The 27325-nt window shown below is 42.0% G+C and overlaps 1 protein-coding gene across 1 annotated transcript; it reads right to left on the bottom strand.

Moving 5' to 3' along the window:
- Positions 1–27325, bottom strand: LOC134402424 (cytochrome P450 2J5-like). Its single transcript, XM_063131853.1, has 8 exons — positions 27319–27325; positions 26904–27053; positions 24435–24595; positions 13131–13307; positions 7227–7368; positions 5146–5333; positions 1992–2133; positions 1–191 (listed from the first exon to the last, which is right to left on the bottom strand). Exons 1-8 carry the CDS (start codon positions 27323–27325, stop codon positions 1–3), a joined length of 1158 nt encoding a protein of 385 aa, XP_062987923.1.

Below are 27325 nucleotides of genomic sequence, written 5' to 3'. Positions count from 1 at the left end.
TTACGATGAGTTACTGTGAGGAACAGCACAGATTTTATAAGGTGGGGGTTGGAATGTGAGCCCCATGACAGGATCTTGACTGAGTTTTTTCACTCCTTCCGGCAGCTGAAACCTGAATTTCCTCAGCAGTTTAATCAAGAAGATGAAGAGCTCGATTCTCGCCAGCTGCTCCCCCAAACACACCCGAGTCCCTGTGGAGGACATAAGGGAAAAGCAATGAGTGAGTAATATGTCCTGATCAGGAACTAGGTGTGAATCTGAGAAAGGAACACCCACCCTATACCCTCAAACGCTAAAATGCTTGAAATGGGGCACTACTCTGGAAGGAGGGCAGAAGGAGAGAGTGTGGAATAGTGTGGTGTAGTGGTTAGAGTGATGGACTAGGATTTGGGAGATCCAGGTTCTAATCACCACTCAGCCATGTAGCTGACCAGGTGACTTTGGGCCAGTTTCTGACTCTCAGCCTCACCTACCTCACAGGGCTGTTTTGAGAATAAAATGCAGGTGAGGAGGATTAGGTAAACTGTTAGGATTGCACTCGAGGAAGCCTCCTCAGATGAAGAGGAGGCAAACTTACAAGTAGTAGAGGGTGTCTCCTCCCCCACAGCCAGACCAGAGACCGGTGCACAGTTGGAAGGGAGTCGTGCAATGGAGGAGGATGCAGGCCCCGTGGAGGAGCCACGGGTCAGTCAGTCACTCCCTCTGCCTGCCTCTCCTGAGGCTGAGTCAGAGACGGAGGTGGTTCGACCACCCAGCCCCCGCGAAAGGAGACGTAGGAAAAGGGCAGAACAAAGGCAGGGGATCAGGCGAAGTACGCGCCTGCAGAACAGGCACGGAGAAAACGCTGAGCTGTAGTAAGGGGAATGAGGCACAGCTGGGAGCTGGGTGGGGTCATGCTGGCAGGGCTTGAAAAGGGGAAATCTGACCGCTGGTCCACTGTAGCAAACACCTTTCGTTCCTCCGGTTGCTACTGTGCCCCACGCCTTACCGTTTGTCTGTGACTTTGGTTTCCTGACCTGGACTGGCTTGATTGACTCTGCTTGAACGTTTATCCCTGGCATTTTGGACGACTGACTTGGCTCTTGATATCGGACTGGACTTGACCTTCGCTTGCTCTTGGCTCCTTGACCCCAGCACCCTCTGTTTGGTTCTTCGACCCGGATCAGTAGGCTTGCACTTCAGAACTTGTCTCTGGCTAGAACTATTGGACTTTACTTAAAGGACTGTGTTTTTCTTAAACTGCAGCAGTTCCCTCCTGCATTCTTGGCCAGAGATTTATGGCTGGGTAATTGGCAATAAAACACTAAAGCAATAAAGCATTCAGCAGAACGCCTTGACTCGTGGCTGGTCATTGAAATAAACCTACCTTGGCTCCTGGCAAGAAAAAAAAAAGGTAGGATATAAAGTAATAATAAAAAAATATGTTTAAGCCTGCTGAATATTTCCGGTATCTCCATTTAAAGGAGAGGTGCATAACTGAAGGGCAAGGGGTAAATCCAGCCCACCTGATTCCAATCCAGGCCTCCAGGTGTCCCCAGAAGTCCCCAGCCCATTTCCTCTGATGTTTTTGTGGTTTCCCAGTGTCTGCTGTTTTCCCCATTCTGAAAGACTGAAACGGCTCTCCTAATATGGCTTTAAGTACTAGCTGGAGGAGGTTGCAGTGGCAATTTTGGTATTTTGCCCCACCCACTTCATCTGTGACTCCAGCCTATCTCCACTTCCGTTCTGCCCACCACTGGGAGGCATCACCTACACATTATGTAGAGTAAAAGCAGGGAAGAAAAAGCTGGTAGTGTAGCGCTCAGATCTGAATTCTGCCCTGCAGAACAGGATACAGTGGATTAATCACTTCATTTAGGGTAGCTCAATATCTAATGAAAAGAAGTGGGATGGTTTTAGGCTTGCCTGAAATGAAGTCATATGATGTCTCCTGGGAACAACTCAGTAAATATGTGTACAAATCACAAGCAGGTTTAGATTTCTGCATTTACCTGCTCCGAATGGCAGAAATTCTTTTCTAGTCACAAAATTTCCATCCTTGTCCAAAAAATGATTTGGGTTGAACTCTTTAGGAGTCTCCCATCGCTTAGGATCCAGAAGAACAGAGCGCAGGTCTGGAATAACAAGGGTCCCCTGCAAGAAAGAAATAACGGACTGGGAATGTATCGAGAAGAGCGGCTTTCAGGATTGTTCCTCACTTTCCCAGTGCTAAGCAATGCGACCACACATATTTCTCTTGGAACTGAGGACTCACTTGGGATTGGTTCTCTGAGGGGCTATTTAAGGGTGTAGCTAGATGGTGCGATATCCTGGGGATTATCCCGGGATCGTCCCTGTGCATTCACATAACACACAGGGGATCCTGGGAGCAGGGAGGGATGATCCCTCCCTTTCCCCGTGATATCAACCTACCCTTTTTTCTTGTTTTTTCTGTGGTCTTGGGATGATCCCAAGTCCACGGAAAGTGTGGCCCGCCGTCGTGTTTTTGTCCAGCTCCATGCAAGTAATCACGAGGATCCCTGAGCCAAGCATGGGGCACAGAGCTCATCATGAGCTCTGTGCCCATCGGGGGTAGGTTGACCGGGCAAATTAATTTTTTTACAGAATACTCACTTTTGCACATGAGCGCTCGTGCGCTCTGTCTCCTTTAAAAGATCATAAAATCACAAGATCGTCGCCCTCTACCCCCCCTCATTTAGCTGAGGCCTAAGCTTAAGTTGTTCTTTGACAAAATATGGTACTGAGGGCCGCACATCGATTCCCCCTTCTCTTTTTTAAAAAAACTTCCTGATGCCAGCAATGGCAGGTAAGCAGACTGGCTTCTTCCCACCCTCCTGTTAAAAGAAAAGACCCAGAGCAAGAGGTCCAGCTGCCCTGGGATGGTGCTTTCAATAGGGAAACATTTATTTATTTAAACATTTATATATCACCCTACTCCTTTTTCTTGGTTTTTCCATGGTCTCGGGATGATCCCAAGAACGTGGAAAGTGTGGCCCACCGTCCCAGTTTGTCCAGGCCCCTTGCAAATAACTGCAAGGAGCTGGGAGCCAGTCACGGGGCACAGAGCTCCTATTTATTTATTTGTTTGAACAGTTATATCCCACCCTATATCACAAGGACCTCAGGGTGGCCTACAGATAAAATCACACATATAAATTAGAATAAATATACAATTCTAAAACAAATCAAACCATTAATATGTTAAAACCAATATGAAATTTTAAAACAGTTAAATCCAATTAAAACAAGGCAGTGTGCAGGCTGGTGGATTTATTATTATTATTATTATTATTATTATTATTATTATTATTATTATTATTATTATTTTATTTATTTATATAGCACCATCAATGTACATGGTGCTGTACAGCGTAAAACAGTAAATAGCAAGACCCTGCCGCATAGGCTTACATTCTACTAAAATCATAGTAAAGCAATAAGGAGGGGAAGGGAATGCAAACAGGTACTGGGTAGGGTAAACAGGCACAGGGTAGGGTGAAACTAACAGTATAAAGTCCGAGCAACATCAAGTTTAAAAAGCTTTAGGAAAAAGAAAAGTTTTTAGCTGAGCTGTAAAAGTTGCGATTGAGCTTGTAGATCTCAAATGTTCTGGAAGAGCGTTCCAGGCGTAAGAGGCAGCAGAAGAGAAGGGACGAAGCCGAGCAAGGGAAGTAGAGACCCTTGGGCAGGCGAGAAACATGGCATCAGAGGAGCGAAGAGCACGAGCGGGGCAATAGTGTGAGATGAGAGAGGAGAGATAGGAAGGAGCTAGACCGTGAAAAGCTTTGAAGGTCAACAGGAGAAGTTTATATTGGATTCTGAAGTGGATTGGAAGCCAATGAAGAGATTTCAGAAGTGGAGTGACATGGTCAGAGCGGCGAGCCAAGAAGATGATCTTCGCGGCAGAGTGGTAGACAGAGACCAACGGACTGATGTGAGAAGAAGGAAGGCCAGAGAGAAGAAGGTTGCAGTAGTCCAACCGAGAAATAACCAGCGCATGAACAAGCGTCTTGGCAGAAGAGACAGACAAAAATGATTGAATCCTGGCAATATTATACAGGAAAAAATGACAGGATTTAGCTACTGCCTCAATATGAGGAATAAAGGAGAGCGCGGAGTCAAATATAAAGCCAAGACTACGAGCTTCATTGACTGGAGTAAGCGTAACATCATTGACAGTAAGAAAGAATGAGAGATGAGGAGAAGGTTTAGGAGGAAAAACAAGCAATTCAGTCTTTGCCATATTAAGTTTCAAACGACGATGAAGCAGCCAGGCTGAGATATCTGAGAGACATGCCGAGATATGATCGTGAACATCAGGAGACAGTTCCGGAGATGAAAGATATAATTGTGTAGTATCGGCATACAGATGATATTGGAGGCCATGAGATTGAATAAGCTTACCCAAGGGCAACATGTATAAAGAAAACAACAACGGGCCAAGCATCGAGCCTTGCGGAACCCCTACTGAAAGGGGAAAAGAGGAAGACGAGCTGCCATTTAGCCATCAAAGGCTCTGTTAAAGGCCAGAGCTGTTGCTTTGAGGTTTTACATTTAACGGGGTGCAGTTGGGGGGGGGGGAAGGAAGACATCCGGTGTAGCAGCATTTTCCTGCCCCAGGGGAAGCACATCTGTACTTCAAATGCTTTCTGCACCCACCTTGAATATAATCAGAATGTCCCTTTCCTGTTCGCAACCTGCACAGGGCAGGGGAAGAACTCGGAGGAGGTGTTTCAGTTCACCCCTAAATATCATGTGCTCTTCAATAACAATGTGGATGTGTCTATCTGTCTGTTTGTCCAACATGCCACAGCACCATGATTGTGAAACTTTTTCACCTGAAACTTCTCACGAGTATTAAGGGATCCCTAGGGATGTGTGCAGCTTGTTTTAAAACTGCATTAATTTAAATTGTTGCATTGTTGCTAGGCTTTATTTGTGTGGTTTTTTTAACACAATATTTTTAAACTTTTAAAGTTGTGTATTGTATTTTAATGTGTTCTGTTTTATGTTTTTAATGGTTGTAAAGCACTCAAAGAACTCCAGCTATTGGGAAGTATGAAAGTGAAATAAATAAATCCATTAAATAATTAACTTAAAATCATTTAAAGTGCATTCATCTGCAGCCGTCATTATATTCTGTACCTTGGGAAGGAGAAAACCACCCAGCTTCACGTCCTCTGAACATTGTCTTGGGGCCCCAAAAAAGAAGGCATAGTTTGATCGCTGTATCTCATGAATCACAGCATTAGTGTAGGGGACTTTCTTTAGATCTTGATAGGAGATAGATTGAGAAGAAACGAAAACATCTTCGATTTCCTTGTGGACTTTATCTGAAGAAAATGACGGAAATAGAAGCTTTATTTTTGAATATTACTATTTATTTCTGAAAGCTTAAGTAATCATTGGCAGATGTTTATTCTACATGAAATCATTTCATATGAACCCGAAATAACATCATTTTATTACATTTATATCCCAACATTTTTTCAAGGAGCTTAAGTCCACCATAGGTGGTTCTCCCATAACATCAATCATCCTAAGTACCCTGCGAGGTAGGTTAGGCTGAGAAATACAGACTGGTGTAAAGTCACCCCACTCTGTGGGGATACAAACCTGGGTTTCTCCATCCTAGTTCTCCATCTTAGTTCGACCCTAGCACTGACTATAACATAGCTGGGCTAGGATTCACAGCCTGAGGTAGGATTGGTTAAAAGAGCAGTGCTATTACTGTAGAGATACATTGGAAAAGAAATAAGAACTTGGTCCCCCAAATGCATGTTTAGGCTAAAGGTAAGTTCCAGGTCTGAATAAATCTGGAAACGTTGAAGATTAGTACAGTACTTTTAAACTATGTTATGTCTCACAGAAGTGTTATGACCTCCAGTACTTAGTTTGTCACTCTTCTTTATCGTCAGTTTTATTCAGGCTGTGATTTTGTATTTTGTGCTAATGGTTGGTAGACTGGGCTGGCTCTGGCCTCTGAAAGAAGGCTGATTGATACACACTGACAAACACACTTACGATGTAGCCCATGTACTTTCTCTAGTTTTACACTGAGCAGATGTGGAATGGGATAGGAGGATAGAAGTTAGTATAGATTGTCAGACCATTACAGCAGGTATAGCCCTGCTATAGAGTATGATGAAGCAGACACCTCAGGCAGCAGATGTCGTGAGGTGGCAAGGTGAAGAGGTGCAAAATGTTCCTTGAGCCCCCTAAGCATGTATCAATGATGTCTGTTCCTCTGCATGAATCTCCTGTCACTGCTGATTCCCCTCATAATCCTGCAACATCACAGTGTGACAAACACTGCAATGTCTGGGCAGGAATGAATGTGGAAGATCCTGCCCCGAAACTTCATAGGATCAGTTACAGGGCCGTAATGCATAGCAAATAGTGACTAATGTTGGGGCTATGAAAGTAATTAATTTTTCCTTCTGCTCAACTCCGTAGCAGTGAAAGGATGTCTCTGTGCACATATAAAGCTTCAAAACAACAGGCACTTGCCCCCTATGCTGGGTAGGCATGTTTAGCCCTGTGCTCTCAACCTCACCCCTGCTCCACGCAACTTTCCCTTCGGTCAATCAGTGCTTTTTCGATCAGTCTGTGCTGAATTCAACTGAGGTCACACGGACTCCAAAACTGCCCTGAATCCTCAATGACGGGAAAATCCATCACAAAATGTGTTTGGGGGAAACAAACATTTTGGGCAAGTAACGCCTCACTAGCTATAAGAGGGCTGTTTGTCATCTAACACGATCGACTTGGGCCTGTAGTAGAACCAAGGTAAAAACTCCGTATAGATACCCCACAGGTTATTTCAGTCTCCTCAGGTCTTCTAAAACTCTGATCATGAACTCTTTTACTTATAACTAAGTTTCATTTCTACAAGGAACATTCTAGGAGGTACTGATAGAGATAAGGCAAAATGTGAGGTTTAAAAGCATCCTCATAGCGTTTGAAAGGTATGAAGCTGGGGGTTGGACTCAATGGCCTTTTAGGCCCCTTCCAACTCTACTATTCTATGATTCTATGATTCTTAGGGGGACAATCCTATTTTCACTAGAAAAAAAGTCATACATCTCCCAGCATTCCCTAGCAAGCCATGCTGGCAGTTGTAAGTCTTTTCTTTCAGTCTAAAAATGTAAAGGATTGTGCCCTAAAAGAATGACATGATAGGAATTAAGAGTGTCCTTTGCTCCTATGGGATAGCTCTCTCTCACCTTGGACATCTGGATGATTTGTCAGGAGGACAAGTGCCCATCTCAGAGAAGTGGTGGTTGTCTCTGTTCCCGCGATAAAGAAGTCGTGAATGTTCTGAGCCAGGTTCTCTTCGTCAAAGGTAGAGTTGGGGTCATTCTTGCTCTGATGTTGAAATTTAATTTACAATGATTTATTTATTTATTTATTTATTTATTGCATTTTTATACCACCTAAAACCGAAGCTCCGCGGGCAGTTCACAAAAATTAAATCCATTCAAAGTATAAAATGAACAGTATAAAAATATGATATGAAATTTTATTTATTTTATTTATTACAGTTTTATACTGCCCAATAGCCGAAGCTCTCTGGGTGGTTCACAAAAATTAAAACCATGAAGAGCATAAAAGCAACCAACAATTTAAAAACACAAATACAAAATACAATATAAAAAACACAACCAGGATTAAAACCACACAGCAAAGATTGATATGGGTTAAACTATGGAATTAAAACACCAAAGTTTAAATTTAAGTTAAATTAAGTGGTAAAACACTGAAAAAATAAAAAGGTCTTCAGCTGGCGATGAAAGGAGTACACGGTAGGCACCAAGCGAACCTCTCTGGGGAGCTCATTCCACAGCCGGGGTGCCACAGCAGAGAAAGCCGTCCTCCTTGTAGCCACCCACCTCACTTCCTTTGGCAGGGGCTCACGAGGAAGGACCCCTGTGGATGATCTTAAGGTCCGGGCAGGCACATATGGGAGAAGGCATTCCTTCAAATAACCTGGCCCCAAGCTGTTTAGGGCTTTGAATGTTAGTACCAGCACTTTGGATCAGGCCCGGACCTGGACTGACAACCAATGAAGTTGTAAAAGGACTGGCGTGATATGGACTCGCTGTCCAGTTCTTGTTATTTATTTATTTATTTATTTATTTATTTATTTATTACATTTTTATACCGCCCAATAGCCGAAGCTCTCTGGGCGGTTCACAAAAATTAAAACCACAGTAAAACACCCAACAGTTTAAAACACAATTACGAAATACAGTATAAAAAGCGCAACCAGGATAAAACCACACAGCAAAGTTGATATAGAATTAAAATACAGAGTTAAAACAGTAAAATTTAAATTTAAGTTAAAATTAAGTGTTAAAATACTGAGTGAATAAAAAGGTCTTCAGCTGGCGACGAAAGCAGTACAGTGTAGGCGCCAAGCGGACCTCTCTGGGGAGCTCGTTCCACAACCGGGGTGCCACAGCGGAGAAAGCCCTCCTCCTAGTAGCCACCTGCCTCACTTCCTTTGGCAGGGGCTCATGGAGAAGGCCCCCTGTAGATGATCTTAAGGTCCGGGTAGGTACATATGGGAGGAGGCGTTCCTTCAGATTGTTAGTAGGCGGGCTGCCCTGTTTTGTACCAGCTGAAGTTTCCGGACCGTTTTCAAAGGCAGCCCCACGTATAATGCATTGCAGTAATATAAACGAGAGGTTATGAGAGCATGGATAACTGTAGCTAGGCTATCTCTGTCCAGATAAGGGCGTAGTTAGTATATCAGCTTAAGCTGATAAAAGTGCTCTTTGCCACTGAGTTCACCTGTGCCTCAAGTGACAGTTCTGGATCCAAGAGCACCCCCAAACTATGGACCCGATCCTTTAGGGAGAGTGCAACCCCATCCAGGATAGGGCAAACATCACCTCGCTGGACAGATGAACCACCCGCTATCAGTACCTCTGTGTTGTTTGGATTGAGTCTTAGTTGTTAGCCCTCATCCAGTCCATTACCGTGCCCAGGCACTGGTTCAGAACAGCCACTGCCTCACCTGGGTTTGATGAAAAGGAAAGGTAGAGCTGGGTATCATCCGCATATTGATGACACCTCAGTCGACAACTCCGGATGACCTCCCCCAGCGGCTTCATGTATATGTTAAACAGCATAGGGGATAAATACAATATAAAAGCAAAACCAGGATAAAATCAGCAGCCATGCAGAAATACAAATTTAAAACAGCAAAGCTAAAATTAAATTTATAAACTGTTAAAATGCTGAGAGAATAAAAAGGTCTTCACCTAGTGTCTGAAAGAATATAGTGTAGATGTCAGGCAAACCTCCTTAGGGAGCTCATTCCACAGCCGGGGTGCCACAGCAGAGAAGGCCCTCCTCCTGTTAGTTACCTGCCTTACTTCCTTTGTCAGGGCCTCACAGAGAAGTGAGGATGACCTTAGGTTCTGGGCTGATAGATATGGGAGGAGGTGTTCCTTCAGATAGCCTGGCCCCAAGCCATCTGGGGCTTTAAATATTCATACCAGCACTTTGAATTGGGCCCGGACCTGGACTGGCAGCCAATGAAGTTGGAAAAGGCCTGGCGTGATGTGGTCTTGTTGGCCAGTCCCTGTTAATAAACATGCTGCCCTGTTTTGTACCAGTTGTACCAGTTTCCGGACCGTTTTCAAAGGCAGGCCTTCAGCACTTCCTTACTTTCTGTGTCAACTCTTACTGTCAAAGTGTTAGATCAATGTTCTTTTCACCCAAGGACGAAATCCAAACAGCCCTTAAACACGACTCCACCAGTGACAGAGGGTTCAAAAGCGCTTTATTGATTAGTAAACAAGGCCTGGTCTCTTCAAAGGGAGCAATCAGACAAAAGACATGGGGAATACAGTACAGTATTTGAGCTTGCAAGGGGCAGGGCCCTGTTGCAGCATTAACCAATCAGAACATAACACTGGGGCATAGCTAATTATGCTAAACAATTCTCTCAGTTCTATAAACAATACCTTTGGCCCTACTGTAAGTTACAGAACTTTGACACAGGAATACTGGAGCCGGAGCTCTTGTTTATATTAGATAAGACAGATGCAAGGATGCACACGAGATATTTTCGCATACATGACATTATGACATTTTGCCTGCAATTTGATGGCTACTTTACAGTTTCCTGTTAAAAATGGAGAGACTTCTGCTAACATTTCCCCCCTTTAAAGCGATTTAAAACTTAAGCTTGCTAGCTTCTTTTAGATCATCTGTGGCTAAGGCTTCATAATGCAAATACATTTGCTCATGGATTAGATTACAGCAAATCATGTCTCATAGTTGAATGTTGTGAGATGCACGCACTCATGTGCAGATTGCATCTTTTACTGCCTGTGAGGATGTCTGGATTAGGGTTATACTTGATGAAAAAATATTATTACATATATCACTAGGACCTCAAGGTGGCGTACAGATAAAATCATGCAAACAGTATAAAACAATAAATATACGCAGCTAAAAACAAATTAAACCATTAATCAAGCTAAAATCAGTATAGAATTTAAAAGCAGTAAAACCAATTAAAATAGTTAAAACAATGTGCAAGCTTGGTGAATTTAACCATTGTTAAAAAAATGTCTTTACTTGGTGTCAAAATGAAGGCAGCACCTGTGCTAGTTGGGCCTCCATGGGGAGGGCATTCCACAGCCCTCTCCCATACCCCACCATAGCGTATGTCTTGTGTTGGTGGGATGTGGAGGAGGACTCCTCCAAGAATCTCAATTCTCAGGTAGGCTTATATAGGTGTTAGAACTAACATAGGGAGAGGCGCTCCCTCAAGTATCGAGGTCCCAAGCTGTTTAGGACTTTAAATGTCATTACCAACATTACCAACACAGAAACGTATAGGCAGCCAGTGCAATTCTTTTAAGACTGCTGTTATATGGTCTTTGTGGGATGTATCAGTCAGCAGTTTAGCTGCTGCATTTAGCACTAGCTGCAACTTCTGAGTCATCATCAAGGGAAGCCCCACGTAGGCCTTCATCCCACGTACCCTTTTATTGTGGTTCTCCCTCGAATTATCCCACTTTGTTTATATAGTGCTTATATACCATATGAAAATTTGCAAACTTACACCTCTCCTGTAGCACATTGCTGTTACCCCGCTGAGGTTAACTCACACTTTGTTGTTTTCACTGTGGCCTCACCTACTGATCTCCTTTGTACCTCCCCCTACAGTTTATTGGTTGTTGTAAGTTGGACAACTCCCCCTCTGTTCAACCTCCCTCCCCTCTTCCATGATCTGTATGTGTATGGGCATAGTTCTATATGTGTTTACTCAGAAGTAAGACTCTCTCGGTTCAATGGGGTTTCGTCAAAGGTAAGCCAGCATGTGATGTTAGCAGTTGAAATCAGTGGGATTTTCTTTTGAGTAAGGGAACCAGCACATCTGTAGTTCATGAACTTGAAGATGCAAGCAAGCACACATGCACACCACCACCACCACTTCACCGGCTCGCTTTCTTTCCCGCTTCTCCAAGAGAAGGAGCCATGATTGGTTTAACACCACATGCTTTGTGGCTGCTCGTCCTCCACTCTCCTCAGCTGGGAGTTGGGCCTGACACCCCCTAGATCTGAGATAAAAGGGGGTAGGAAAGAGAAATGGAAGGAAAGGGGGGGCTGGAAAGATTTTCCCTTTTTTGTGCCCTTTTCCTAAGTAGGAGCCACAGAGGGAGGAAGCCTCCAGGCAGGGTTAGGGGATTTACTTTACTCAAAAGTAAATCCCATTGATTTCAACTGCTAACATGACATGCTTCCCCTTGGTCTTTGCTTGGAGGGGAGAGAAACGGTGAAGGGGGGCAAGGAAGTCAAAGAATCCCTACCTACGATTTTAATACATGTTGCCTAGGCTACAGCCGTTCCCCTAACCCTGCCTGGAGGCTCCCTCCCTCTGTGGCTCCTCCTTAGGCAAAGGGTGCAGAAAGAGGAGAAATCTTTCCAGCCCCCCTTCCCACTATTTCTTTCCCCTCCAAGCACAGACCAAGGGGCAGTATGTCATGCTAGCAGTTGAAATCAATGGGATTTACTTTTGAGTAAAGTAAATTTAATTGAAGATGCACAGCTTTGGATGTTCAAAGGAATGGAAATGCAATCTTACGTACCTCCACACTAGCAGACTATAAGCTCCAACGGATTTGAGGGAGGAATTTTAAAAAATCATTAAAAATAAATGGATGACCCAATCTGGTTCAAATTTGTCATGCTGAAAGCTCTCCTTAAAACCTACCACTGTGCCAATTTGGATCTCTTTAACTTTAAAAATGAGGGTGCTGCTGGCAAGGAGGGTGCATTTCCCACATTTCTTTTAAAGTGAAAATGGAAGAGTTAAGATGGAGGAAGTAGGAGAAGGAAGGCAATTAAAAACACCCACTGGAGACAAAACACCCTCCTTTCTTTTGTCAGCAATTCCACCCTCTAAAAACACACCCACAGAACACCGGATTAAAAATGAGCTGTGAAAATACATGTTGCAGATTGAGCGATGTGCTTTCGCATAAACGGAAGAACCGAACTTTCTGCGCACCAAAATATTTCACTTCTTTTGGCTAAGAAGCGCAATTAAAGCAGGATGCATGGGAGTACTTCACAATAAAAGTAGATTATAAATTGCAAAACTTCAGAGTCCTTTGCACACAATTCACAGTGATTACACAGTATAACGCTGGTGTGATGAAGCTCATAGAGAGCCTTCCAATAGTCTAATTGGGAAGTTACCAGTGCATGCACTACTGTGGCTAAGTTAACTAATGCCCTGTAACTAATAATTAATGCCCTGTATTTCATATTCCTGATGCTCAACAACACGCTTTCCCCCATCCTTAGTAATCCTGGTTGTGAGCTCTGTAGAGTGTTTAAAGGTACCAGGATTAACCAATACACTTTAACGGTTGACTATGCATCCTATGTGTGCAGTCAAGGTTCTAATCTGCATTTGTGACAGTGAGTATGGAATTTTAATATTTATCTTCTATGCAGATGTGCAAGAGTAGCTGTGACACTGCATGATTTGGGGAGCGATATTGGTATTTACATCGAAGATCAGCTAATCTGGATTAGGTGCTCTTTCACACTTCACCCTTTTATTCAGCAAAAGCATTGTATAAGAAGCAGACACTTACTTTCTCCATCTGAAGTAGATAGAAATCCATGAAATCCTGTGGCTCATGAAAGGACAGTTGCTCCTTATGCTTTTTTATCTCCTCCTTTGCATATGAAAGCAACAGATTAGAGGCAGCTATCGCATTTTTGTGAGGCCCTGGAAGATGTTTCAGTATTGATGGGAACATTTCATACAGCTAAAAGGAAAACAAAATCAGAATCCTGTCATCATCAAGGAGGACGTTGGGTAACACAACCCCACTCTCAACCAGCTCCTTTGGATCAGCACTTCAGCTTCACTCTCTAGATTATTCTTGATGGCTAAATTATTAATTTGGTTCTCATTTGGTGAAAATCTGGATTTAGCATCTTCTTCTGAATACTGCAATTACTGGATTCTGGCTAGAGGTTTCAAGGCACCACTGATATGTATTTGGTGTGGGGGGGATCTATGGGTGTGTGTGCGCGTACTTTAGTAGGCAACACTCTTTTTTTCCTCATTAAGTTGCCAGAGATCATAACCTCAACACATGTACCACAAACCACTAGTGCTGCTACTTAGGTGAGCAGTTCTCCTCCATTTGAACTGGTTTCCCTCCTTCATACATAGGCCATTGCTAGACGGGGCTCTACCCTGGGCGATCCCTGAGATTGTCCCTGCGCGTTAACATGACACACAGGGGAACCCGGCATCAGGAAGGGATGATCCCCCGCTTGCCCCGGAATATGGCCCTACACTTTAGGCCTGCTTTTTCCACGGTCTTGGGCTGATCCCGAGAACACGGAACATGTGGGTGGGCGTCACGGTTTGTCCTAGCTCCTCGTGGTTTCTCACGATGAGCTTGGGATCACGCACGGGGTTCAGAGCTCCTCAGGAGCTCTGCACCCATTGGGGGTGTGGTGAGTGGAGCGGGAAAATTAAAAACCCTTACCTTTTGCGCAGGAGCACTCATGCGCTCCTTCCGCTTTAAAAACAAAAAACAAAATGGCGGGCATGACATCCTCTCCCTCTGAGGTTGTTGTGCACCACGTGTAAACAGAGGTGGAGATCTCGTAATAAAAAGATCACGAAATCTTCACCCCTCCATTGTGCTAGACTGGTATGTCTAGCTGAGGCACCAGAGATGTGAAGGCCCCAGTGAAAAATGTTTTCTTTAAAACAACAACAACAATACCTCAGTTTTTCCATTGAGCAACTTGGATTTCCTGGCAGAATTTAAGCATCTGGTTATGACCTATAAAGCCCTGTACGGTTTGGGTACAGGCTACCTGAAAGACCACCTTTTCCCAATCCAGGCTGCCCAATTCTTTTTTTAAAAATTTTTTCCCCCCTTCTTTTTTCTAAAATACTCTCATAAAGAAAAAACAACAACATACTACATAATGTTGAAATGTTGAATACATAGTATCTTATCTTAATAACATAATCAAAATTAACATACAAGTGCACCCCCCACCTCGGGATCTCATTCCTGATTCCAAAATCTCATACTTTCTTCTGTTGGTGGTTTACCACTTCCTTTAGAAAACACAAATATTAGGACTGTTTCCAAATTCCTTCAAAATCATTTGATTTAGCTATACCTCTTCTCCATTTAATATTACTTGTCAATTTATCATTAATAGCTATATCCCATATTTCTTTATACCATTCTTCAATAGAATATTCCCCTTGAATCTTCCAATTCCTAGCTACAATCAATCTTGCTGCAGTCAGCAAATTCGTTATCAATTCCTTGATTTCCTTTTTACATTTTAAATCTTCAAATAGTGACAGTAATGCAACTTTTGGTGTTCGTTCTATCTTCATTTCCACAATTTCTTCAATCTCCAAAAACACCATCTTCCAAAATTTTTGAACATAGTTACATTCCCACCACATATGTAAATACGTTCCTTTACCCCCACATCCTCTCCAACAGTTTGCTGACTGCTGATTATTTATCTTATTCAATCTAACCGGAGTTAGGTACCACCTCCATATAATTTTAAAATAATTCTCTTTTATTCTTACTGACATATTTCTCAATGCTCTTTGTTTCCATAGTCCCTCCCAGCCCTGTTGTCCTATTTGTACATTCAAATCTGTCTCCCAAACCATTTTGCCTGAATTATCCATCAACCCTTTCTCCACCAATATTCGATATATTTCACTCATCAACCCTTTTAACACTGTTCTTTTCTCCCTATCATTTTCTTTCTTAACTATTAATTCCTCAAACTTCGTCAATTCTCTACAATCTCCGTTATCTCTTACCCACTTTTTAGTCCACTGTTCTAATTGCCAATAATTTAACCAAGTTAATTTTTTATCTTTAAAGACCTCTTCCATATCCTCTCTTGTATTCATTCCTCTTAACCATTCCCTTAATTTCATTTTATTTTTTTCTATTAAAACTTTACTTAATCTACTCTTTAATTCCTCCGGGAAATTCTTCAAAGTTATTACCGGTGACAAAGGGGAGCTGCTCGGAAGCAGCTCCCCTTTATATTTACTCCAAATTTCCCAGTGAGACCTCAAAAGCGGGTTATCTATACTTTCTACCCATTTTTTTCCCTTCCCTAAAAAATACATTCTCCAGATTAATCTCTATATTACTTGTAGTTTTATCCTCCATCCAATCTAATTCTCCTATTCCTGTAATTGCCTCCACAATATGTCTTAATCTGTTAGCTACATAATATAGTTTAATATTTGGGAGACCCAATCCTCCCTTTTTTTGACTTAAATACCATTTACTTTTATTTACCCTCGCTTTCTTATCACCATTACAATAATTATTTATAATACTTTGACAACTTTTTATCTCTAATTCTGAAATTTTTATTGGTAGCATCCTAAACACAAAATTAATCTTTGCTTAAATCTTCATTTTTATTAATGCTATTCTTCCAAACCAGGATAAGTTTAATCTTTTATATTTTTCCAATTTTGTTAAAATCTCTTTTTTTAACGCATTTAAATCTCTTTCTCTAAACTCTCTAACTTCTGCGTAATTTTTATTCCCAAATATCTAATCTGATTCCTAACTCTCATTTCTCTTCCCTTTCCTTCCCAATCCTTCTCTTCCTTTTTAGTATAGTTAAACAACATCATTTCTGATTTGGACCAATTTATTCTTAACCCAGTAACATCCTCAAATTCTCTCAGTTGCTGTTTAATTCTCCCCATCTTTTCTACTGGATTTTTAATAGTCAGCAACGTGTCATCTGCAAACATATTCAGTTTAATTTTTTTCATACTACCTATTCCTTCAATCTCCTCATCTTCTCGTATTGCATTCGCCAATAATTCCATTACCATTACAAATAGGACCGGTGAGAGTGGACATCCTTGCCTTGTCCCTCTGGCTAGTCATATCTTATCCATCACACCATCATTCACTACCACTACGGCTGTATTTTGAGAGTACAACTGTTCTATTATAGCTTTAAATTTATTTCCGAATCCCATTTTATTTAAAACCATCTTTAGAGCTTGCCAGCTCAAACAGTCAAAAGCCTTGAAAATATCCAATGCCAGAATTCCCGCTTTAACCCTAGACTTATTTATCACCTGTATTACTTTTAGAACCCTTCCCACTAAATTAGGCATCTGTCTACCTGCTACAAATCCACATTGATCCTCCCCTATATATTCCTCTATAAATTTATTCAACCGCCTTGCTAAAATAGTTGAAAAAATCTTAGCATCTTGGTTTATTAATGAAATAGGTCTGTATGAATCAGGGACAGTCAAATCTTTATCTGGTTTTGGTATTAAAATTATTAATGAATGTTCCCATGATTCTAGTGTCCTTTCTCCTTCCAATATGGAGTTATACAACTTCAATAATTTTGGTACTATTTTTTTTAAAAAAACCTTATAATATTCTGAGCCTAGACCATCTACCCCCGGTGATTTACCCTCTTTCAGATTCTCAATTACTTCTTCTACTTCTCTTTGAGTTATTACCTTTTCCATTAACTCTTTATGTTCTATTTTTATTCCCTTCTTTATATACTTTTCTATATAAGCTTCCAACTTCTGTTTTTGAGTATCCTTTCCCTTATACAATTCTTGATAAAATTCTTGAAATTTTTTTATTTTACCCTTCATTATATGACAATAATTCCCTTGTTTATCCTTCAATATTCCTATCCCATTCCTAGCTTTTTCCTTTTGTGTGAGCCTGGCAAGCAATCTAGAATTCCTATTGCTATTTTCAAAATCCTCCCTTTTCATATATATTCAATTTTTCTGAACTTCCTCTAAATTTAAATTTTCTAATTGTTTTTTCTTTGCTTGTATTTCTATTAATTTATATTTATTTTTAGATTGCCAATAATCTTTCTCCAATTTCTTAATCTCTTCCTCCAATTGTTCCTGCTCTGCTATTTGTTGCCTCCTTAAATTACACAGTTCTCTAATACATATCCCTCTTGTTACTGCCTTCATGGTATCCCAAACTACTGCCCTTGACGTTCCTCCCTTCTCATTAATTTCCCAAGTCTCTGTCAGTTCTCTTTGCATTTTTTCTGCCACTTTATTGTACTTCAAAAGTTTTGTGTTTAATTTCCACCTCAACGCTTCTTTATAATTCTTTCTAACTGTAAACTCTAAACTTAGCAATGCATGGTCTGTTACTTTTATTACCCCCATTTCCATTTTACATACCTTACTTGCAAACTCTTTTAAAACCAATATATAATCTATTCTAGAGTATGTATGATGAACTGAGGAGTAGTAAGAGAAGCCCGGATTCAACCCCTTCAGTAAACGCCAACAATCTACACAATCTTTTTCTTTTACTAATTTATTCAATGTAGTAATATTATTTCTCTTTTCCACATTAGTGGGGTTTGATCTATCCACTCTATTATCCATTACCATATTAAAGTCCCCAGCTAAAATAAGATGCCCCTCCCTAAACTCCTCTATTTCTTTAAATAATTCCATAAAAAACTCTCTATGTCTCTCATTGGGGGCATAAAAATTGACTAATGTATATTGTTCACTTTCAATTTGTCCCTTTATCATAAGATATCTACCATTATCATCCTTTTTTATAGTTTTCAATATAAATCCACCTTTTTTAAAAATCAAAATTGCTACTCCATTTTTTTTATGTCCCCAATGACTTTTCATAATAAACTGACCACTTTGTCCGTATTTCATTTACGCCATCAAGTTTTTGGTGTGTTTCTTGCATCATAATTATATCAGATCTTTCTTTATTTAACATTTGTTCTATTCTCCTCCTTTTCACGACTGCCCCCAAGACCTTTAAACATTAAGCATTGATACTTTAATTTTTTTATTCATATTTACCCTTTTGATTTTTCTTCCGATCCCGTGTGCTCTGCAACTCATAAACATACACAACAAAAAACACAAACCCTAAACCCCCCTTCAACTCCCTCCCTCCCTCCCTATTAACCCCCCAATGCCAAGACTCAAGCCAATCTCATCATCCCCTGATTTTGGGGGAATTTATGAAATTCGCACACCCCAGTATCTCAGGGATTTAAAGCTGCAGAAAGCTCAATGGGGCCATTTCAAAGGAAATCCCAACATGCCATGAATTGGGGAGTAGAGATAAACCTAAAAATGAATCTTCTTCCACACTTGAAAAATGTATTTGGAACTTCCAAAAGTCTAAGTAAGCGCAGGAAGGACTTATCCCCTGAGTCAAAGCAAGACACAAATCATACCTGCAAGGCGGGCAGGGGAGGAGGGAGCGAAGGCAGGCAGGCAGCAGACATTTCTGGGGGCACAAGGAAGTGAGCCAAGGATAGTTTCAAAGCCAGTAATGCAAACCATCCCTGTGAGGCAGGAGAAGCACAGAGAGATGCCTTTTCTTTTGCATCCCATAACTACTAGGAGGCTACGAGGATAAGAAAAAAGCTTTGTGATCCTTGCTTCAGAGTTGATTGACTGCACTGTGATCACAGCCATTACTAAACAACAAAATAATAATGTTAATAATAGCAGTACTAATTAATATTAATAGCAATAATAATAACAACAACAACAATAAGGAGTTGAACCACAATGAAAGCCTGCCTGACTTCACTGAAGAGGAAAAGCCAGGAGAGCTTGGGCTATGGGGTGTAAATATAAAATGGAATAAATAAATAATTTTTATTTATTTATTACATTTTTATACCGCCCAATAGCTGAAGCTCTCTAGGTGGTTCACAAAAATTAAAACCATGATAAAACAACCAACAGGTTAAAAGCACAAATACAAAATACAGTATAAAAAGCACAACCAGGATAAAACCACGCAGCAAAATTGATATAAGATTAAAATACTGAGTTAAAACAGTAAAATGTAAATTTAAGTTAAAATTAAGTGTTAAAATAAATAAATAAAGGAGGGGTGGAATTAAAAGCAGCAGTGCTGCTGAATAAATAACAACAAGAATTTTTTTTAAAAGGCTATGTCTGTCTTTTACCAGTAAGAGGTAAGTGGTCATGCCCAAGGGGAGGGGGATTAAGAAGCAACCTTTCACTTCAACTCATGAAAGGCATTAGCTGCTTCTAAGCCATAAGAAGCTACCTGTTACTTCAACTCATGACAGGCATTAGCTTCAGCACAGGGCACGTCCACATGCCCTAGGGGACCTCATCCCCTTGCACCACATCTATTCAGTTGTTCACCAAGGTTATGGTGGGTAGCAGTGCTGTGTTTCCTTTCTGTTATTTATTTGCTTAGTATATGATTTCAGGTTGTGTTTGTGCATTTGGTGGGGCTACTGTTTTAAAAAACTGGGAAAAGTCCGTTCAGACTAAGAAAGAGAAGTTTCCCAGGATCCCAAGTTACCCGTTTTGCCTATCCCCTCCTCCAACTTTGGGATCATGTGATCATGACCGGGAGTTGACTCTGCCCCTCAGCACTTCGAAAAGTTACCTTTTCCTGGTTTTTTTTACATATTTTTTCAAAAAATTCTAGCAAGTGAACTGCACCACACAGAGAGCTGAGAGTAGGCTCAAAATGACCCCCATCCACGACTCTCTAAGCACAAGAAGTTTCAGAAAGATAGTTTAAAAAACAACACAGTTATCCCCTTTTTCCCCACAATGCAAACCTATGGGCGAAATTTTCCAAAATGGCGATTGGATCGTGCCGCGGAAAGAGAATCGCTCGGCCTATTGGCGCTTCTCTTCGCCGTGCTTCTAAGGGTCCACGGTCCACTTCTACTCCACCTCTGGGCAAGGCGGAGCAAGCCAATTTGCTTCTGATTCTCCGATTCTAATCAGAGCGGAGCACACCTCTACTTTAAATCCCTGAGATACTGGGGTGTCCGATTTTCAAAATTTTTCCCCAAATCAGGGGATGATGGGATTTGCTTGAGTCTTGGCATGCATGTGTATACATACATGAGGTGTCATGGTGCCTAATTTGAGGTTTCTTACATGAAAATTGATGTAGTTCTAGCATGCAGCTTGATTTGGGGTGAGTTAAAAGGTTTAAGCCCTGCCAAAAATCAGGGGATGATGGGATTTGCTTGAAACTTGGCATGAATGTGGATCTAGATGGCATCTGTGAGGGTGCCTGCTTCAATTGTTTTTATGTGTCAAAATGTCAGAGAACAGTCCATGTCTGAAAATGGGATGTCCAATTTTCATAAATTCCCCAAAAATCAGGGGATGATGGGATTGGCTTGAGTCTTGGCATGCATGTGTATCCATGGATAATCTATCATGGTGCCAAGTTTGAGGTTTCTAAGTTAAAAATTGACGGAGATATCAAAAGGGGTGTGAATTGGGGTGAGTCAAAAATTCCCCAAACATCAGGGGATGATGGGATTGGCTTGAGTCTTGGCATGCATGTGTATACTTACATGGGGTGTCATGGTGCCTAATTTGACATTTCTAATGTGAAAATTGACAGAGATATTGAAAGGGGTGTGAATTGGGGTTATGGGTGGTGCGTTAGAGGTTTAAGCCCCGCCAAAAATTAGGGGATGATGGGATTTGCTTGAAACTTGGCATGATTGTGGATCTAGATGGCATCTTTGAGGGTGCCCACTTCAAAAAAAATTATCTGTCAAATGTCGGAGAACAGTCCGTGCCTGAAAATGGGGTGTCCAATTTTCAAAAATTCCCCCAAAATCAGCGGATGCTTGGATTGGCTTGAGGCTTGGCAAGCATGTATGGATAAGCTATCATGGTGCCTAACTTGATGTGAAAATTGACAGAGATATAGAAAAGGGTTGTTTGAATTGGGGTTAGGGGTGCTGCGTTGGAGGTTAAAGCCCCCCCAAATCAGGGGATGATGGAATCTGCTTGAAACTTGCCATGAATGTGGATGTGCCCGCTTCAATTTTTTTTATCTGTCAAAATGTCGGAGAACAGTCCTTGTCTGAAAATGGGGTGTCCGATTTTCAAAATTTCCCCAAAAATCAGGGGATGATGGGATTGGCTTGAGTCTTGGCATGCATGTATATACAACCAAGGGGTTGTCATGGTGCCAAACTTGAGGTTTCTAACTTTAACAGAAATAAAGTTGTATACTTTTTTGGATTTCAATGCAAGCCTATGGGGGGAAAAGCAGAGCTCCGATCTGGATCCGGAGCTCCACAGCGGAGCGAAGCGGACTATAGGTGGAGCGGGGTGGAGCGAAGCAGCCCGATCTGCTAATTGCGGATCTGGAAGAGAAGCGGATCGGGGGGGGTTCGTGCACACCCCTAGTGAGGAGACCACGTATATCCCATAGAACTCTTTGGAGATCTGAATCCTCAATCATATAATCATAGAGTTGGAAGTGGCTTATAAGGCCGTCAAATCTAATCATGTTTAGTAATTTACATTCATTTATGTACTATATGTCTAACTTGCTTTTTTCCGAATTATTCAAAGTGGTTCAAAAAGATCAAGAAAAAAATGATGATAAAGCATCAAAATAAATAGAATTACTATTAAATCTCCCAGGAAAAAATATATTTACTTGATTTGTAACTAATATTTTTACAAGAACATGATACTCAAGTTGGCTTACAGGCATACAGTGAAAAACATTTAAAATGTAACAATTACAGAATTTTTAAAATTAAAAAAACAAAAAATTAGAACCAAACTGAACCCATCCCAATAGATCCACTTACAGGCCAAAGGCCTTCTTGAATAAAGCAGATGTTGCTGCAAACGGAAGGACAAACGAACCTAGCCTCTCTTGGGAAGGAGTTCCATAGCTTGGGAGTGGCCATCGGAAAGGCAGTTTCTCAAGTTGCCACCAAACATGACTCTGAAGGTTGTGGTCTCAAAGAAAGGACCTCTCCAGAACATCTTAAGAATTGGGCAGCCTGGATTGGGAAAAGGTGGTCTTTCAGGTAGCCTGTACCCAAACCGTACAGGGCTTTATAGGTCATAACCAGATGCTTAAATTCTGCCAGAAAATCCAAGTTGCTCAATGGAAAAACTGAGGTATTGTTGTTGTTTTAAAGAAAACCTTTTTTCACTGGGGCCTTCACATCTCTGGTGCCTCAGCTAGACATACGGTCTAGCATAATGGAGGAGTGAAGATTTCGTGATCTTTTTATCATGAGATCTCCACTTCTGTTTACACGTGGTGCACAACAACCTCAGAGGGAGAGGATGTCATGCCCGCCATTTTGTTTTTTGTTTTTAAAGCGGAAGAAGCGCATGAGTGCTCCTCCGCAAAAGGTAAGGGTTTTTAATTTTCCCGCTCCACTCACCACACCCCCAATGGGTGCAGAGCTCCTGAGGAGCTCTGAACCCCGTGCGTGATCCCAAGCTCATCGTGAGAAACCACGAGGAGCTAGGACAAACCGTGACACCCACCCACATGTTCCGTGTTCTCGGGATCAGCCCAAGACCGTGGAAAAAGCAGGCCTAAAGTGTAGGGCCATATTCTGGGGCAAGCGGGGGATCATCCCTTCCTGATGCCGGGTTCCCCTGTGTGTCATGTTAACGCGCAGGGACAATCTCAGGGATTGCCCAGGGTAGAGCCCTGTCTAGCAATGGCCTAGGTATGAAGGAGGGAAACCAGTTCAAATGGAGGAGAACTGCTCACCTAAGTAGCAGCACTAGTGGTTTGTGGTACATGTGTTGAGGTTATGATCTCTGGCAACTTAATGAGGAAAAAAAGGAGTGTTGCCTACTAAAGTACTTTATAAATTTTATAAAGTAATATAAAATTGAATAAATAAATTAACAAAGGAGGGGTGGAATTAAAAGCAGCAGTGTTGCTGAATAAAGAACAAGAATATATATTTTTAAAAGGCTATATCTGTCTTTTACCAGTAAGAGGGAAGTGGACGTGCCCAGGGGGAGGTGGAATTATTATTATGCCAATTTGACTGGCCCTGTCTAGGGACCAGTCTTTAAGAAGCGACCTGCCACTTCAACTCATGATAGGCATTAGTCTCTCTCCACTGGTTAACCTTTGGAGGACTCTGATGACGCTCCAAGGGCAGGAGTGCACTGGGCACGGCCACATGCCCTAGGGGACCTCATCCCCTTGCACCACATCTATTCAGTTGTTCGCCAAGGTTATGGTGGGTAGCAGTGCTGTGTTTCCTATCTGTTATTGATTTGCTTAGTATATGATTTCAGGTTGTGTTTGTGCATTTGGTGGGGCTACTGTTTTAAAAAACACTGGGAAAAGTCCGTTCAGACTAAGAAAGAGAAATTTCCCAGTATCCCAAGTTACTAGTATCCCATTTTGCCTATCCCCTCCTCCAACTTTGGGATCATGTGATCATGAATCTGCCTCTCAGCACTTCAAAAAGGTACCTCTCCCGCTGTTTTTTCCCCGATTTCCCCAAAAATTCTAGCAAGTGAACCGCACCATGCAGAGAGCTGAGAGTAGGCTCAAAATGACTCCCAGCCACGACTCTCTAAGCACAAGACATTTCAGAAAGATTGCTTAAAAAACAACACATTTATCCCCTATTCTTTTCCGCAATGCAATCCTATGGGCGAAATTTTCCAAAATTGCTATCGGAGTGCTCCGCGGAAAGAGAAGCGCTCCGTCTATGGGCGCTTCTGTTCACCTTGCTTCTAAGTGTCCACGGTCTGCTTCTACTCCGCCTCTGGGCAAGGCGGAGCAGGCCAATTCGCTTCTGATTCTCTGATTCTAATTGGAGCGGAGCACACCCCTACTCCTCACCACATTTGTCTTTACAGTAGTTGTGAGAATTAGGTTACATATTAGACAGGAAAGGACCCCAATTTCAGGATGGTCTTGGACCTCTGATCTCATTTGTCTAAATCCAACAGTCTAACCACAGTTGTGAAGTTTTTCAGAATGTTGTGAGGGGAGATAGATCGAAGACAGAGGCCTGTCTCAGTTAGAAAGAAAAAGGATACTCACAACTTGAAATATGCTGCCTACAAATTTTATAGCAACATCAACACCTTCACTCAATTTCTTGAATTTTTCATCTTCAAGAGAAAATCGGTGTCCAAAGGTTACAGCACAAATCACGTTGGCGACTGCATTAGTGATGGGCAAGGAAGGGTCAAGTGGTTGACCTGAAAAGTAAGGTTTATTTATTTATTTACAAAATGTGTATACTGCTCCATATATCTAACAAATTCCAGAGGAGTGAACATAAGAATTAAAACAGTAAAAGACACAAAATTTAAGCACCATTAAAATTATCTATCTGTCTGTATATCTATCTCAACAGAATGCCAGAGCCTTGGAGCAGCCACTGAGAAGGCCCTCTCCCGCGTACCCATCCGGCGTGCCTGAGATGATGGTGGGACTGAGAGAAAGGCCTCCCCTGAAGATCTCAGAGCACAGGCACACTCATATGGGAGAATACCATCTTTCAAATAACTGAGCTGTATAGGGCTTTATAGGTCATGACCAGCACTTTGAATTGTGCCCAGAAACAGACTGGAAGCCAGTGGAGCTGTTTTAACAGGGGAGTTTTATGTTCCCTGTAAACAGCCCCGTCAACAATCTGGCTGCAGCTTTGTGAACCAGCTGAAGTTTCCGAACACTCTTCAAAAGGCTGCTCCACGTAGCAAGCATTAAAGTAATCCAAGTGGGATGTAACTGGGGCATGTGTCACTGTGGCCAGGTCCGACATCTCTAGGAACGGGCGCAGATGGTGCACTAGCTTTAACTGTGCAAATGCACTCCTGGACATAACTAAAATTTGGGCATCCAGGCTCTGGGCTGAATCCAGGAGTACACCCAAGTTGCAAACCTGTGTCTTCAGGGGGAGCATAACCCCATCCAGCACAAGCGGAATCCCGATTCCCTGATTTGCCTTTCGACTGACCAGGAGTACGTCTGACATGTCTGGATTAAGCTTCAATTTGTTTGCCCTGATCCAGTCCATTACCGCCGACAGACACCAGTTAGCACCAAAACAGCTTCCTTGGAATTAGGTGGAAAGAAGAAATAGAATTGGGTGTTATCAGCATACTGGTGGCACCACACCCCAAAACTCCGGACAACCTCTCCCAACGATTTCATGTATATGCATGGGGGACAAAACAGAACCCTGAGGAACTCCATAGGCCAGTGGCCATGGAGTTGAGCTGAGGCACCACTTGCTGGTCCACCCTTCCAGGAAGGAATGGAGCCACTGTAAAACAATGCCTCCACGTCCAACCCCAGTAAGACAGCCAAGGATACCATGGTCAATGGTATTGAATGCTGCTGAAAGGTCCAGCAGAACCAACAGGGACACACTCCCCCTGTTCAGTTCTTGGCATAAGTCATCCACCAAGGCGGCCAAAGCTGTTTATTATACCATAACCTAGGTCTGAAGCCAGTCTAAAATGGAATTAGATCATCTGTCTCATCCAGGAATCCCTGGAATTGGGAGGTCACCATGCACACCAGTACTTTGCCCAGAAATGGAATACTGGAAACTGGCCAGTGATTATCCAATACAGTGGGGTTCGAAGAGGGCCTTTTCAATGTGGGTCTTACCACTGCCTCCTTCAAGCAGGCTGGCACCCTGCCTTAGCAAAGGGAGCCATTGACCACTCCAATTACCCACTCAGCCAGTCCTGTTCTGGCTGCTTTTATGAGCCAGGAAGGGCAAGTATCTAATACACACACCTCTCCAAAGATCCTGTCCTCTTCATTGGGCTGTACAAATTGAAAAGTATCCAATAATACTGTACAAGCAGGTGCCATAGTTACATCCACCAGGTCTATATCAACTATAGTGTCCAAGTCAGAGCGGATGTGAGTGATTCCGTCTGCAAAGTGCTGGGCAAATTGTTGACAGCAGGCTGTCAGAAGATCTGAATTCTCCTCTTCGGGTACTAGTGTGTAAAAGGCTCCATACCACCCCAAACAGCTCTGCTGAGTGGCTAATAGACTAGAGTGACCAGATAAAAAGAGCAGGATTCCTGCAGCTTTAACTGTCGTGATGAAGAGGGAATTTCACCAGGTGCTGCATGCATACAAGTGACACTTGCTGAAATTCCTTTTTCTATGCAACTGTTAAAGATACAGGAGCCCTGTCCTCCTTTCCACATGGTCACCCTAGGCATGGGACACAACTGAGATCTTTGGCAATTTATTTTTGTGTTGGAAAACAAGTAAAATACACAAGATTCCACCCCACAATGTTCAGAGTACACAAAGATTTCTGTGGACTGGGGACATATGCCTGCATCATCATCATCATCATCTATTATTATTATTATTATTATTATTATTATTATTATTATTATTATTATTTACATTTATATACTGCCCCATAGCCGAAGCTCTCTGGGTGGTTTACAAGGATTAAAACACTGAACATTTAAGAAAAGAGATTACAAAATTTTAAACCCGTAAAAACAACCACTTAATATCACATACCCTTTGCACATGCAAAAATCTCCACCAGCTGCTGGGCCTCTTCTTCTATTTGGTGCTCCATGCCTTTCTTCCCCACACCCAGCTTCCGCATAGTCACTACAGCAAACCGTCTCTGCTGCTTCCAAGTGTGACCGTTTGAAAGTGCAATACCTTATGTCATCAAGAAACAAGGGGATATGATTATGTATAAAATTCAAGTAAAAATGGTTAGCTTCTTGAACTAGAAAAGACAACATTTATCATTCATTCAAGAGCTGCCCATTCTTTCAGAACCTAATAACTGCATTGCTGATGAAGAATCAGACTCTGCCAAGCACAGGGTTCAGGTACTGGGACTGGCCACTGCTCTGCACTTAGAAACTGCCTAAGAGGCCCTCATTCTCTTCCATCTGAAACAGTCAGGGTTGGTTCTCACAGTACAT

This window comes from Elgaria multicarinata, chromosome 8 (genome assembly GCF_023053635.1).
Source record: "Elgaria multicarinata webbii isolate HBS135686 ecotype San Diego chromosome 8, rElgMul1.1.pri, whole genome shotgun sequence".
NCBI classification, from domain to species: domain Eukaryota; kingdom Metazoa; phylum Chordata; class Lepidosauria; order Squamata; family Anguidae; genus Elgaria; species Elgaria multicarinata.
Note: the sequence above shows the minus strand (reverse complement) of the source record. Positions and strands in the feature narration are given on the sequence as shown.

What these genes read in the sequence shown, in the direction of transcription:
- LOC134402424 (XM_063131853.1), bottom strand. An exon ending in GATTTTTGCATGTGCAAAGG is followed by an intron (nt 24,596 to 26,903) that starts GTATGTGATATT and finishes CTTACTTTTCAG; the next exon opens with GTCAACCACTTGACCCTTCC. An exon ending in AAATCATCCAGATGTCCAAG is followed by an intron (nt 5,334 to 7,226) that starts GTGAGAGAGAGC and finishes CATTTTCTTCAG; the next exon opens with ATAAAGTCCACAAGGAAATC.